The sequence below is a fragment of the Taeniopygia guttata genome, chromosome 8 (genome assembly GCF_048771995.1).
Source record: "Taeniopygia guttata chromosome 8, bTaeGut7.mat, whole genome shotgun sequence".
NCBI classification, from domain to species: domain Eukaryota; kingdom Metazoa; phylum Chordata; class Aves; order Passeriformes; family Estrildidae; genus Taeniopygia; species Taeniopygia guttata.
Window position 1 is genome coordinate 27,911,653 of NC_133033.1, and position 15,429 is coordinate 27,927,081.

General features: G+C 42.5%; 1 protein-coding gene across 2 annotated transcripts in view; it reads left to right on the forward strand.

Annotated features, from left to right (window-relative positions):
- Positions 1–15,429, forward strand: part of ATF6 (activating transcription factor 6) — a 73,108-nt gene that overhangs the window by 47,281 nt on the left and 10,398 nt on the right. For both annotated transcript variants that reach the window (XM_030279796.4, XM_030279797.4), the window contains exon 15: positions 8,078–8,162. In XM_030279796.4, the coding sequence (XP_030135656.4) occupies positions 8,078–8,162 (85 nt within the window). The remainder of the gene's footprint in view (positions 1–8,077; positions 8,163–15,429) is intronic.

A 15,429-nucleotide genomic window follows, 5' to 3' on the forward strand; every position in this document is an offset into this window, starting at 1 on the left:
AGCCCCTGGGAAGGACAGAAAATGGCAGAGAAGCATAATTTTCAAATAATGCGAAGCAAATATTTGTAATTTTATGATACTGGTTAGATTGAGAGAGCTTTTAGAAGAAAACCTGATCTTTATCAAACATAATGGAGAAATCTTTCCACCAGTACAAGCTGGGATTCTTTTTCCTTCACTGAGGCACAGAACTAAGCTAGACATACCTTTTCCAGTTTGTTTTGAAACGCAGATAATTTCCACAAATAACACACACAAATTGCCACAGCATTTTTAGGAATGCTTTAGTAACTTACTATACGATATTAACCAAAACTGTTCATGTAGATGTAGAATTCTGTCCCTCACATCCTCTTACTTTGCGTTTAGGAATTTTTTTTTAATCTGCTGCCAAACCAAAATTACATCATCACAAATGCATGCATTGTTCTTTACTTTTGTCCCTGCGGAGCAGTTCTGCAGGCAAGTTTAATTGGCAGGATTTCTGTCCAGTCTCTGTCCTATGCCCTCCCATGTTCACATGGCCTTTATCCTTCCTATTCAAATCAAAAAGGACGAAACTACAAGAAAAAAATACATTTATCAGAGAAATAAAGTCCAAATGGGGCTCCTTCACCTCGTTCTCCCTTGCAGTTGGACTGGCATTGGTGTGCCCCATTCAGGCTTCTGCAAACTATGATTTCCTGGGGCATTCTCTATCCACAGGGCAAGGATGATGCTATGTAGTGCCTCTTATTTTGGATGTCTTGCAGGTGAAAAATGATACTGAAATAGCTTGGATAGAAATGAGGCAGGTTCATCTCGGGTAATTCCAGATTTGCAGAGGAACAGAAAGCTTGAGAGAAGCTGGTGATTTAGCTGCTTTGGTGTCACTTTAACAGCGTGAAGATAGATGTTTCAGTAGGACAGGGTGATGAACCTGTCTTTGGAGGTGCGCTCATGATCAGCTTCCTGGAGGGAGACATGGTGCTTTCCCAGATGCCCACCAGGTTTTGTCTATAGATACCTGATTACCAGCATATTTCAGTGTTATCTTAAGGCATAAGTCCTCCTCTTTGGCCTTGTATGTTGAACAAAGGGATTATAAGCCATGAAAATAGAAAAACTGAACAATGTGTAAATATTTTTCACTTTACTATACACCTGGCTCTACAACTGCCTTTTGTGCACTTCCTCAATGATTTGCATGTTTGTGAACCCAGCAGGTCTCTGTTAATCCTTAGTAGTCTCCATAACCTTTCTGGTTCTTAATCCACGAGAGATCCTTTGCTACTGGTTCTCTTTTACATGGAGAAAAGGCTCCAAAGCTGAGCCCTGCTCGTGGACAGGCAGCAGTGCTGTCTTTGAATGGAGGGGGGCAAACTCCTCTGATGGAAGCTTTTGATGGAGTGAATTTTCCACTCCTCCTTAGGTCTCTGGGATTTTCACAAGGCTCTCTGACTCACAGTGAGGTGCTTTCCAGGTAGTTTGGTTTTGGAGTCCAGCCCATATCACATCTGGCAGTAGCACAATTTACAATAAAAGGCATTAAAGATTTCTTCATTAAAAGACCTCTCATGTGGGAACTAAACTGGATGGCAACTCCTTCTTCTGCAGGGACAGTGACTAGAAGTTGTTCCAAAGTGCAGTTAGGTTTTATTTATGAAAATTTGCCTGGGAATGGCAGAAAGGTGTAATCTTACACTAGAGGACATTTTATTGACTGTCGGATTGAGCTATTTCTGGTGAAACACTTAAATAAAAATCATATCTCATCACTTCATTCCATCACTGTGAGCAAAGAATAGGCTGTAAAAGCCACCTGTGCACAGAAATACAGGGATTGAAACAGCACTGGGGTGAAAAGGAACAATTCTGGCAAAAATGAAAGCAGAAAAACAATCTCTATTCCCACTACTTTTTGGAGCTTTCTTGTTCTGGGATAGTCTTCTCCCCATCCCTTAAAACCTAGAAAAATAGTTAGATGCTATGATTAAGGGTTGAATTCTCAATTAAAAACTCTCTTCTTTAAATGTGCTGCAAACACAAACTGTGTTAATGTGTGCTGGCTAACATCAATGTTAACATAGGCAGAACTGGCTAACTTCGAATTAAGTTAAATGGCATTGTTAAATCAAAGTGCTAAAGCTGCTCTTAGGATGGGCTGCCAAGAGCTGCTGCAGAGAGACTGATACCTTGTGAAATTTTATTGTGGGTTTTCTGTGGGTTCCTTGCAGTCATTATCCCATTTTTCACCTGCTGCCATACTCTTCATGGCATGGATTCCCTGTAAGGATCCATGATGAGGTAAGTAAATTTCCTTGTATTTCTAAAGGTCTGCCTTAAGAAAAAAAAAAAAAAAAACAAAACTCAGAAACCAACCAAACAAAAAAAACTCAACAGATCAGCTTTAAAAACAAGCCAGCTTTACTAAGTTTCTGGTATGATGAGCAAGAGTGCTGGCTATGAGTCACAGTTTGTGCAGAGGTTTTAATTGGTTTCCTCTCTGTGTTTTTTTCTATTCTCAAAAACATCCCTATACTTTTCAGATATAAGGGTCAGAAATGTTTCCAGAGGCACCCTCCCCTCTGCATTTGTGCCCAGTGTAACATCCAGTGATGGTGAAGGCAGTGTTTCAGGAACTTCTGGCATTTTCAGATGGACAAGTGCTGCATCCAGTGTGGTGTAACCTCAGGGCACCACATGGTTGCCATTCCCCAAATGAATCAATAATGAAATTATGCAGCCATTTCCTCTACAAATTTGTAAACTTTCATACATGTCCTTTTTGAAATGCCAGAGGAAACCAGAAATGTCAAGGCCTGACTCCCATTTAGATCCTGCTCTGTCCTCTGTGCTTTGCACTGTTGGGAACTGCTGGGGTAGATGAGGATCAGCCTCTTGCTTCTGAGTGCACATTGGTGAGTTCTCTTCCCTGGCAAACAGCTTCTGCTGGCATCCAGCCCTGGATTCCTGAGAATAAAGTTCTCAGGTTCCATTTCTTGCCCAGGAGTTGTGTGCCAAAGACTGGGATGCTGCTCAGGGCCAGGTCAGTGGCCTGTGTAGGAGAACTGGTAACAGCAAAAAGCTGGAAACAACGATCCTGAAATTTTTAAAAAGTGTGAAATCTGTAGTTCGTGGAAAAAAAAGCTGGCTCAGGGGCTCTGTCAGCCCAGGGGTTTAAGAAGTCTAGCTCCTTGGAGTATTTGTACTGTGAAGCAGTGTCTGAAGTGGCATGCAGTATTTTGGGACTGGGAGAGTATATTTTTGCTGAACATTGTATTGTCAAAAGCATACCTGTAAAGAGGTCCAGTGTTCTGTCAGTCTCAAAATCCCTGCAAGTGTTCAGAAAAAATAGGGACAAAAGACAGTGCATGGATTTGATGCACAATTTTTGTGTGATCAAAAAAGCACTTGTTTTCTATCTGCTTCATCTTGAGGTCACTCACTAGGTGTGGTCAGATAGTGAACAGATAAGGTTTTAAGCTGTCAGGAGGTCTTGAAAACTGCCAGAAGTTGTGCCATTAATGAAAAACAGCCCCTCCATGGGATGTGGGGGCCTGCTCTGATGCCTTTTGAAGGCTGACCTAGAACAGAGGCTGGACAGAGTTAAAGTAGGGATTTATTAAAAGGCCTCAGTGGATGCAGCGCAAGAGCCCAGCCAGGGTTACACCCAAGATGGACCCAAAATGATCACAAAATTCATATTGGTCATGAGGTCTCTCACTTTTGTAAGTTCTGCTCCATTTGCACATTGGAGTTAATTGTCCAATTCCAGCTCCAGCCCATGAAGTCTCACCCTGATTGTTTTTCTCTCTTTAGCCCACGTTGTTTGTGCTCTTGGGCCTGAGATTTGGATCATTTGTCCTTGGTCCCCAGCTAGAGAAGGAATTGTTTTGTCTCCCTGCTCTGTGAAGAGAGCTTACCATCCCTTAATAGGAAGCTCAGAACTACACACTAAAGCAGTACAGAATATGAAAAATAAAAAAGCTAAAACATGAGACATCACCTCAGCCTGGGTCAACAGCAGCTGTAATGTGGTCCTGGAACCACAGTGGGAAGATTCAGGCTGGAAGAGATTGAGGCACACAATTCCCTAGGAGACTTCTTAGTCATAAACAGAGATTAAAAAATGCCCAGCTCCAGTATTTGCTTGCTATAAGAAGCCTTGGGAAGCTGCTGGATGGAGTGACAGAGCACCCTTTGGCATGCCTGGCTCCTGTTGGCCCCTCTGCTCTGGCAACTGCCTTTGTTGCAACATTCTAGCACAGAGCAGGTCTCCAAGGCCAAGGTAAAGATCAAATCGCCTCATTGAGGCAAATTACCAGAATAGCACGTTCAAGTTTTCCTTTGGTATTTTAATCCAGTCTCCTCTGAGCTTTTATTGCTGTAAACCAACAAATGTCGCTTGTTTTTGCAAAAGGTTATCCTTGGTTTGTCAGAGATGGAGCTCTTAATGAAGAGCAGGGCTCACTGGGACATCTTGAGAAAGTCTTTGTGTGCAGTCGGGTGGGGGCTGTGTTCCTGGAGCCTTGGCTCCCACGTGGATCACATCTGTACTTTGCAGAGTACATGCTCCAAGCCGCCTGGAGGGGTCTGAGGCTTGACAGCAGCATGACCAGCAGTGTTCACACAGGCAGATGTGCTAAATATGCTCTAACAAAGCACATCTCAATCAAGGGTCCTTAATTAAGACTCAGAAAAGCCTTTTGAATAATACTAATCCATACCTAAGCACAACAACTAAGAAGGTAAGAAAAATCTGAGGCAATTGATTTGACAGAGAGAAACCCCTGGGACAGGAGGAAAGACAGCTCATGTTGAGAGTGCAGAGCCTCGCGGGGCTGGAAATCTGCTCCTTTGTGTCCTGTGTCACACGGGCTTCCCTGAAATGCATGCACCCCTCCTCCAGACATTCCCTGGAATATTTTCCTCCATCGTGGGCATACAGCAAGGATTAATTCCTATGTGTTTCTGCCACACAATGAGGCAAGAATGGAGGAGGTGCAGGACTGCTCCCTGGGAGGTGCTATGGGTGATGGGATATGCATTGCAAAAGCCAAAACAAGCATTATTGCCAGTTCTGGTAATTTAAAAGCCAAGAGTCCAGCTTAGAAGTGATGACAGTTTAAGAAACAAAATTAAATCAAAAAGACCTATGCCTAGCATTTTTTTCGTCTGTTTAATGAAACATCACGGTATGCAGTGATGATGTTTCGTTTACATCCTTAAAACTATGAGAGTTAAAACCAATTTTTTAACAAAAAAGGAAAATGAAAGCTAAAACATCTCCATATTTTCATGCATATAGGAAGGAGGGACTTTGGCTACCAAACCACATATCATGAGACTGAGGCTGAAGCTGCAGGAGCAGCAGGACTTCTGGAATATTCTGGCATAGTGGGACAGGCTTTCCATTGCCATTTGGCTGTAGGGTTAGAGATACATGAGGTTCTAAAGCTTTATCCCTGCTGGAGCCCTATTAACACTGATCTGATACACAAGAAACCTCAGAATCCTTATTGCAGTCCCATGTGTTGTGGAGACTTCCTAAATTAAGGTAGCATGTTCATGGCTGGATTTTTGGTATCTGTGTCTATATCTATCTGCCCATCTCGTCTGGCTTCAGTATCACAGAACTGCAGAGATATCAAAAGCAAAATGAGAATGCTGAAGCAAGGATCACATTTGAAATATTCTTTCCAGGCTGATAGTTTTCAGTCAATCCAGCCAGCAGTCTCAGGTCTGCTTTGTCTATTTAAACTGTCGTCTAAGTGCCGGTCCTGCTCCAACCAAAGCCATCTGTTGTTGGGTAATAGTTCTGATTTATTCTGGCTCTGGTTGACACTCATGCTCCTGAGCCAGATGCTGACTTGCAAAATTTGCTTTTATTCATTTTCAGTTTTATACCATGAGTCAATATCACAAACAGTATTTTAATTTAGGGTGGGGTTTTTTTGTCTACTGTTTAAAATTAGTGATGAGTGACAGTGTCACAGCCCTCTCTGGGATGCAATTCAGCATCCTTCAGAATGGCACAGGACATTTTAGATATGCATTCAAACTGTGCTTGTAAATGTCTGATAGCTTCAAAATCACTAATCTGTGCACTCATTTCTGTGACATAGAATTAATTATGTTTTGCTTTCAAATAAAAGATTTGGACTACTTGAAGACTTTTGGACTTGAGAATGTTGTGGGTGGCTGAGGTCAGAATATCTGATATTCTACAGCATGTCCTTCAACCTCAGCGAAGAATGAGTGTATTAGGTAACTTTGCAAGTTTGCACTGATTGCCACAATGCATATGAAAGATAAAGATGATTAGAGAGATGGATAAATTTCACCAATTCCAGATTTATAATATGTCTCTTCATAGATGGGCAGCTTCCAGACAATGTGCATCTTGCACATCAGCTCCTGTTGGCAATCTTGGTTTAGAGCTTTTTGTTTGTCTGTTTTCTCCAGAGTTGGTGTTGAATCACTGGGAGGTTGTGCAACAACTCCAAAGCACGTTTGAATGCAACTGTAAAATCCTTGTGGTAGCTCTTAATACAATTTATACATACAGTAAATAAAACTGCCATTATAGGGCAGCATAAATTAATGCACCAGTCTTCAGATAGGTTAGCAAAAAGCAGTTGCTACTTGTAATGACTCTCAGGTGATTATCTGTGCAGTACTTGTGGTTTGGTAGGTAGTGATGGACTCTCAGAAGCATTGAAAAAGGAAAAAAAACCAGTATAAGCATTTTTTAAGGTCTGCTAAAAATAGTCAGCAAATTGTGGCAAAGACGTTGTTACAAAATGTAATTTAATGGGCATCTTATCTTAGGCCTGTTCCTTTGGGAATGTTGGATTTCAATAAGAGTTTTTAAGTAAGGTTCATTGTCTTAGTGAATGTTGTCTTAAGCAGTTCAGAAGTGAAATGGGAATTACATATGTGATCTGAGAATTATACCAGTGTGGTTTTATAATTTTGCTTACCAAGATGTTTTTTGCAGACATTTATTTAAGTGATGTTTTCTTCTCATGGTCAGTCATTTGGTGTTTTGGGGGAGGGAAATTTTTGATGGGAAAAAAAGAGAAAGAAAGTGATATTTCTGCAATGTATCTACAGAATATCTTGACATATTTAACACCTAACTTTGTGTGTAACTCAGCTCCCCAAATCTTACATATAAATTTATGTTCTTAAATGGCAAAACTACTGTTACCCTGACCTTAATAAATTAGTGTATCCTGAAGGAAGTCTAATTCAGTTTGCCAAAAAGATAACCTTGCCCAAAAGTATGAGATGTTTGTATGGGAAAGTATGAAAGGAGAGCATCAGACTGGCTTAATAATATGGGAGATGCCTGGACCAGGGCTTTTAAGTTTCATTGATAAGGGAAGAACCATATTTTTCCAGGCTGCAAGTTGAGCAACTTGAGTTCAGCAGCAGCAAAAGAACCCTGAAGAAAGGCTGTGTTTCTCCTTGCAGGCCAGGTCTGTATCCAGGGCACTTCCTGCAGATGCAGCTTCCACTGGCAGAGCCAGGGCAGTTACTGCTGCCTTCCAGGAGAGATCAGATACTAAAGCACAGCTTCACCATCCAACTTCCCTGGGAGATGTTGTCAGCAGAGCTTGTGTTTCACACCCCAGCCCAGCTCTGAGCAGTGCAGTCCTGCTGCACAAGGCATGTGGTGTAGAGCTTCACAGAGACAGCAAGACGACTGACATAGAAAGTAAACAGCTGTGCAAGTAAAAGCTTCGATTCAGCAAGGTCCTTAAGCATATGTTCAAATAGCATTGAAGTCAAGTTAAATTACTTTAATCATATACATAAGCACTCTGTTTAATGACGGCTTAATAGTAGTTTCCATCTCTTTCCACATGATCAAGGCTTTTTCATATTCTTCTGCATGCAATAGGGATTTCTTATTGGTTACACAGCATGAGCAATTGCTGGGACTTTTGGAAGAATCCCTCAACAATATGGATTTTCTGAGCTGTTGTAAACAGTTCAGTGTGGAATGCCAGTAAGAGAGAATGGAAAGGCATTTTCCCAGCTCTCTGCTTTGAGAGTAGTTTTAACACATTTTTCTGCTGTTTTCCAGGACCACTTGTTACTGCCAGCCACCGCACATAACAAGACCAGGAGACCAAAGATGTCTATAGTGCTGCCAGCTGTAAACATCAATGGTAAGTGCAAAAGAAGAAAGGGAATGGTAGGAGAACAAGAGATGATAAGTTTGAAAGATATGTGACTGACTTGTACGTGAAAAGCAAACTTAGGCCAAATATCTGTCATTACAGCTTTGCAAAAGAAGTCAAACTGATCATTACTGGTGTTTAGTTGCCAGGGTCCCCATTGGAGCTGGAGTACTGGCAACTCTCCCATGTTTGGTCACAGAAACTGTGAGGAGAGGTGGGGACCTGGCCAGCAGTTGTGCATTCTGGCTCCCTCAGGGACAGGGAGGGTGCCACCCAGTCCTGGTGATTTGTACCCAGCTGATTAAGGGTTACATGAATGGGACTTAACCTCTATAACTTGGTGGCTCACAGAGCCCATGGAGACTGTCCTCCTCTCCTCGTTTGGGTTCCTCCTACGCTTGCTTAGCAGGGCAAATTCCTTGGCCTTGCTGGTTTATTAGGATGCTGACTGCCCTCCTCAGCTGTTTACCACACTGTTATACAACACTCAGTGTGAGTGGGACCTCTCAGCACTGCCTGGTCAGGATTAATAAGCATCATGTTACTGTGGTGCAGGACAGCAGAGAAAACAGCTTTGCACTGGGGCACGGGCTTATTAGTGCACAGAAATGTTCTGGGGCAGCATTTCAGTCCCACATGAGAGACAGGACATGACCTGCACAAATATATCATGAATTCAGATGGTGAGGAATTGCCAAGTTGGGACATGCTTGGGACAGAGGGTCACTGCCACACTCATCAAATGCATTGAGAACCCTGAAGCAGTGTTAACTTTACTTTCTGAACAACTGTGCACATAATGCTTTTTTAAAACATCTGTGTTTTACAGTACATGTGAATCATAAACCCAAATGTTATTGTAAAATCCCAGCATGCTGAAAATATTATCTGCTGATGCGAATTTCCATAAACTAAGAAAAAAAGGATCAGTTCAGGCTTTCAGCATTTTGATAATTTCACTTTCCCATGCAGTGCAGCTGAGTGTGATAATCTGTACAGCTGTCCTAGGGGAATTTCTATTAGATGTATCAGAATTATTTTTGGCATTTATCTGCCTGAAACTCCCTTTTTATGTCTATTACAAAAATACTTTTCTGGCTGACCTGAATTATGACATGCAAGTGGGCACTTTATCGCTGAAGTAAAAACACTATTTCTAAATTACAAATTATTTCTTCTTAACATTTTACTGAGTCCTTTTATTACTTGAAATAACTTTTCATTTGTTGGAGTAAATATAATTTGGAAGATATGCATCAGAATCCAGTGATGAATCTTATCCATAAATAATGAAACATTGTGAAATTATATTTTCATCAGTTCTTTGGGATTTTTTCTTTGGAACATCAATATAATCCAGGAAATAAAAAAAAAAAATGTCCAGGGATTTGGGCTGAGATGTCGAAACAGATGAGACACAAGAATAGCATTAAGTAAACAACAGCATCAAACACGGATTCCTCTGTGACACCCAGTAAGGTGTTGGGAAAAAAGTTACAAGACACAAAAGATCCAGTAGGTAACTTGGCTTGATTTTCAATTTGACTACTGATAACCACAGGAAATGATTCCCTAAAATGTTCTGTCTGGAGAAGAACCCATTTCTGTCCTTTGAGAAAATTGCTTCTCCACCCTATTCTGCCTCTGTGGGGACTGGAGATGATCTGCACAAGCATCTGGGAGTTAGCTGACAACAAAGCTTTCCTCCCAGCTGTCTGCCGTTCTTTTAAGCCCACCTTAAGTCTTTGTGCACCTGCAGAGTTGGCTGCTGGAAAAGGACGAGTCTCCTTTGGAGAAATTGGCAAAACTTTTGAGTGTAAGAACTTGTCCCTTCATTCCTTGTACCTCAGCCAGATCTCTGAAAGGAAACCTGTTCTACTGCCACTTCCCTTGCCCTTTCTTTTTACTGCCGCAGCCCTGGCAGAGGAGATGACAGGAATACAAGTGAAGGGGTCTTTGTTTTGAAGCTTTCTCAGAACTTCATCACTTGCTTCTGTGGGGTCTTTTACTCTGTACTAAAATTTACCCATGACACTGTTTTCCAATGATGAAATACTTGAACGGCAGTTGAGAGCCAACTCTTTGAACTACTTGGACAGTCTTTTCCCAGCAGACAGCAGACTTAGATTGTTCTGGTGCCTTCTGAGGCCCACTAGAGACTGCCTTTAGGTGGCTTGAGCTGTTCCACCAGGCTGCAGGGACAGAGAACAGATACGGACAATGAGTATGGAGTTGTCCACTGCTGGCCTACATGGCTCTGCAAGACTGATCTGGCAGTTTTCATGAGTGTACAGGACAGAGTCAAGGTTACAGCCTGAAGAGTTTTTCTGGGAAGAATGTGGCAGCCCATGTGTTGTGAGGTAGTGACAAATGTCAACAGACAGTCTTGTAATTGATGTGCACATGCATGTGTGTGCAGTCAATAAGGCCAAAGTTTAAAAGGAGATCTTGTACAAGACAATAGCAGTATGTTATTAATTTTCCAGATAAAAACTTTCTTTCAAGTGTTCAGTTGCTCTATGCTGGAAAAGAATAAAAACAGCCATTACCTTGTAACATGCCATGTGCTCCTTCTCATGGTCAGCCCGAATCACCCATGCCCCTCAGAGAGCATTAGGGTAGAACCAGATCTTCACTGTGCAGGTGCACAGAAACATATTTGCCTATTTAAATATGTTTCATATATTAAAATATGTTAAATATGTGTAAGTTTGATTTTTTTTAAGTATAGGAACTTGTTATACATTGTTATATGTTAATCCTCCACCTCCTACTCCCTTTTCCTTCTTCCTGCCTGATCATAGCCCTTTCCAAACTTGCTGAGCCATCCCCCAGTTCACAGTCAATGCTTGCTGGCAGCTCTTCCTTTTCTGCCTCCCCAGATGCTCTTTCAGTCCTTTGCTTGTGCCATGTCCCTGCTGGCTGCTGTCCCATGGTACAGCTCTGCCCTTGGCCCCTGCAGCCAGCCACGCCCTATTCTGACCTGCCTCTGCCCAGCGTCAAAGCGCCAGCATTTGTGACCACATGCAATACTCACAGAAAATCTGCCTGATGTACCTAAGGGCCTCAGCACTGGTAAACCTGGAAGGAAAAACACGGAACTAGGGAGTCCTAGTCCCACTCTGTGTGCTTTTGGAGGCACTATTGCTGTGCCTTCCTGAGGCTGTACTCCAAGAAGAAATATCTTGCAGTTTCTCATGGGAATGAAAACGAACTGCAATCTACAGTTGAACTCAGGCTTTTGTTTTCAAGCAAGTCATGTTTGTTATGCTGGATTGCAGCTATTATTTTAGAAATCTAACTATGCACTTGAGACCAGTTAAATCTCCAGTAGGTTTCATTCCCAAATTAGCTTTTCTTTTAATTCAGAACGTTGTTGGCTCATTACACCAATTCCAAATTGACATATAGGCGGTGCCTTTCTTGAAGTTTAAGTGAAACCATCTGCCATTAGCCCTCTATTTATTTAACTGCTGCGGGTTTCAACATGGATCTTTGGATCCAAGTAAGCTATAGAGAACAGCATAGCTGAGCCACTCTCCCCACCCTGAGCACAAGTCTCTTGTGTCTGCAGCATGCCTGCAGCTCTGCAGCCCAGCACAGCCCAATGGGACTGCTGCTCTGTGCAGCACACAGGAATGAGGACAGGCAGTGCCAGAGAGCCAGTTCAGTGTTTGGCCCAAGAAGCTCCTTTCAGGAATGCAGTTTTCCCTGGGGTTGGGTGAGGGACTCTTAACACCTTCCACTTGCTCTTGGTAGGAGCAGCTCTAAGTGTCTGTACAGGTGTGTAGTCACCAGTGGCCTTAGCAGCAACACAGAGACCAAAAAGGCCTTTTTTCTTCTTAGGATCCCGTGCAAAACACATATAGTTCCCTATATGTGAAAGTCTTTCCATCATTCACTTTCTTTAAACTGGGGGTTGGTGTCTGCGCTCTAGGCCAAAACAAAAGAGACCTGATGAGAAAGCCTCTGGTGAAATCTAAGGCTCGTTTTCTTGGAATTAGCAGCTGTGACAGAGAGAGTTTTGAATTTTATAAATATTCTGGATAGGTCCTTAGTCTGATGGAGCCCAGTGGGGCTTGTCTTCAGTCTGCCTTTGAGATAGCTGTTTGTGTGACCCTTGATAACCTGACCCTCCTTAACCTTCTTAAGGAGCCCTCTTCTCCTAAGGGTTGTTTTTTGTCATGAAATCCAACAGCAAAATAACCTCCCAAAGGCAGAAATGGAATGGAGTGCTGACTTCAGCAGAGTCCACGTGCTCTGTTGGATTGGCCAATTTCTGATTCGTGACCAGTTCCATCAGCTTTCCTTCTTGCCATCCATCATCATACTGATGTAACAGACTTCAAAAGTGCTCTGAAATAGTATAAAAAGGTGGAAAAAAATCTAGTGGTTAGGCTTTTTGATATAAAACTGGAGCGATTTCTGCCATCAAGCATCATGATTATTTGAATGCAGCTACAAAGAAGTTCCCTTCAACTGACAGACACGTGCAAGCAAGTCACAGATGTCCCAGGCTGGTAGCAAACTGTCTGTGAAAAATCTGTAAGGCAAACAGAACCCAGATAGGCTGAGGAGGAAAATGAAAACAAAAGCTCTTTGGGAAGTGACAATGATCTGTAAGTTCCCATGTCTTAGGGTTGAATAAATAAAGTCTTCAACTTCCTCTGCCTTTCAGGGTCAAGCAAACAAAAGATGTTGTTTCCTTTTTTCAGAGTAAGAATCAGAATTTGCAGTCAGTCACTGAGGAAGGTCAAAAACAACACCTTTGAACAGCAGCTGCCGTCCCTGAAGGTTACTGCTTGACATTTTGTGAAGCCTCTTTCTCGCTTTGGATAGCTCCAGAGGGTGCTGGTCCCTGCTATCCATAGCTGTTGTCCCTCATTGTTCTCCCTGTGCCTAAAAGCCAAGTTGTGGTGCCCATGGCTCCCTCTCACAGGTGCTGTCCTTGGCACCAAGGCTGGGAAGCTCATGCCACTCTACCAGGTATAGGGGACACATCTCTTGGCTGCACAAGCATGAGCTATAAAGAGATACATTCCCTCAGTGTTTCTGCTTTTTGTCTGCATTTAACAGAAAGTCTTGAGAACTCAGCAAGGCCTCACAAGCTGTAGTGCGTGACCAGAAGGCTCTGGAAGTTGTGTATGTGGGGTTAGAACCTAGATGTGAGATGAAAGAAGGATGACCGATATGGCTTTTTGGGAAAGTCACTGCGAGTCTGTCAAGTTTTCTAAACAGGATGTAGGAAAATATATCTAAGAATGTCTCCAATGCTGTCATTCCAGTAATTTTGAAACTGCCATTCTTTTGCTTCTTGAGCTGCCAGTTGAGGTATAAAAGTCATTTGGTGAAGTCTGAGGAGGGAAGAATGAGAGCCGTGATTAGAGCTCACTGCAGCAGCTGATTCCTGAGCCTGGGCTGGGACAGAGGGAGAGCCTGCAGTGTCCTGTGTGCAGCCATGGGCAAGCACCATTTCTGTGGTTCTCCTGTAATTAGGAGGATTTGCTAATATCAGAGATGTACTTCTGTTCCTGTGCTCGTGTAAAGCTGTGCTGCAGAGATGAGGATTGAAATGATGGCAGAACATCGTTTAACAAGGAATTTTAACAACAGATTTTAGTAAGCTTGTAAGATGCTGCTATTCACATTTCTGTTCTCAAAGTCATGTAGAAGTGCAGTTCGCCAAAACAAAATGATCCCTCAAACTTTCCTCCATTTCTTTGAATCAGAGTTGATCATTGCCTAGATTAAATCCTAAACAGAAGTTTTCAACTGCTTTTGTTACCTTTGAAAGACTTTGCTCTCCCCAGCCATGTTTGTTAATATGTTGTCTTTGACATAAAGGTGGAGATTAAATTATTCAAAAAGGTAAGAAATAAATCATTCCAAAATCTGTGGGCAAAAGTAATGGAATTTGTGTCACTTGAGTTCATGTTTATTTATTTAGACAGGAAACGAACAAGAAATGAAATCATGAAGGCTTATTCCCTAATGACTTTTCATAATGAGCTGTTTACCTAAATTACTAAATGAGTTATCAATTTTTATGCATTGAAAAGAACAGGAAGGTTACTTCAGAGGATCTTCAGTGCCTTTTGCCCCTTAATTAATACAGAAAAGAGTAAGTATCTCATGGGTTTTGCTAGAGCAGGCCGGGCCCCAGCATGCCTGGTGCTCCCTGTGCAGACAGGGTGGCTGCTGCAGATGGCATTTTGCTAGGAATGTGCCATTCGCCAAGGGGACAGAGAATTAGTCATAAATTAATTGGACTTTGTACTTAGTATTTCCAATGCCAGTGTCAAGTTATTAAAGCAGATTGGTTTTTCCATAAGAACGACACACTTCTGTAAAATTCACAAAATATAATTAAAAAGAAGCCTGTGCCATAGGCTGGCAGCACGGATGCCAGTGTGGTTTGAACTGAGCATGTGTGTCTCTCCTGGATGTTTGTTAGCCTGGCATGCTGGTGCTGCTGTGGACATGTGCTCTCCCAAAGTTCACAGAGAGCGCTGTGCTGGGAGCTGTGCTGCAAAGCAAGGAGGGAACTGTCACCCCAATCTCTGAGGTTACTGTTGCCATCCTGGCTGTGTTGTGTTATGTGCAGCATGTTGTAATTCTAGCCTCCACCCCAGCCAATCTGCCTCAATATATCTTCAAATGTTGTAAATTCAAGATTATATAATTCCTCTTGGTGTGAAATTATAGGTGGCAAACAGTTTTATGTTTGTGATGCATGGGCCAACTCTGGTAACTCCTTATTTCTGCAGTGATCTGAAGCATAATTATCCAAAATGAGCTCACCCCGTAAAAACACAAAAAGCTGCAACAGAGCTGGTAGAGGAGGTTCACATTTATGAGTTCTGTCTTGAGGACATCACTGGAGTAAACCTAGAGACTGGTGAAAATCCAGCAGTCTTAGAGGGCCTGTTGGCGTGTTTGGGTTAGTCTCTAAGGAGACTCCTGCCAGCAGGTCTGGAAGGCTTTTCCCTGCTCCTCAGATCTTGGGTCTGTCCTCCAAGCTGCACTTCCCTCACCTCTTCATATAGCCCACCTCAGCCCTGGTGCTTCCTGCTGCGCTTCCTGGGCATCTTCTGGGCTTGGAAAGTATTTGAAAAACACATCCTGAGTTCCTGAAGGACATTTTTGCTCATTCCCCACTTCATTACGGAAATCATTTCCCTCCATCCTGCCTGAGTCTGTAGCAGCTCCAGAGGAGCAGGCTGTGCCATATCCTATCTAGCACAAACACCTTCTG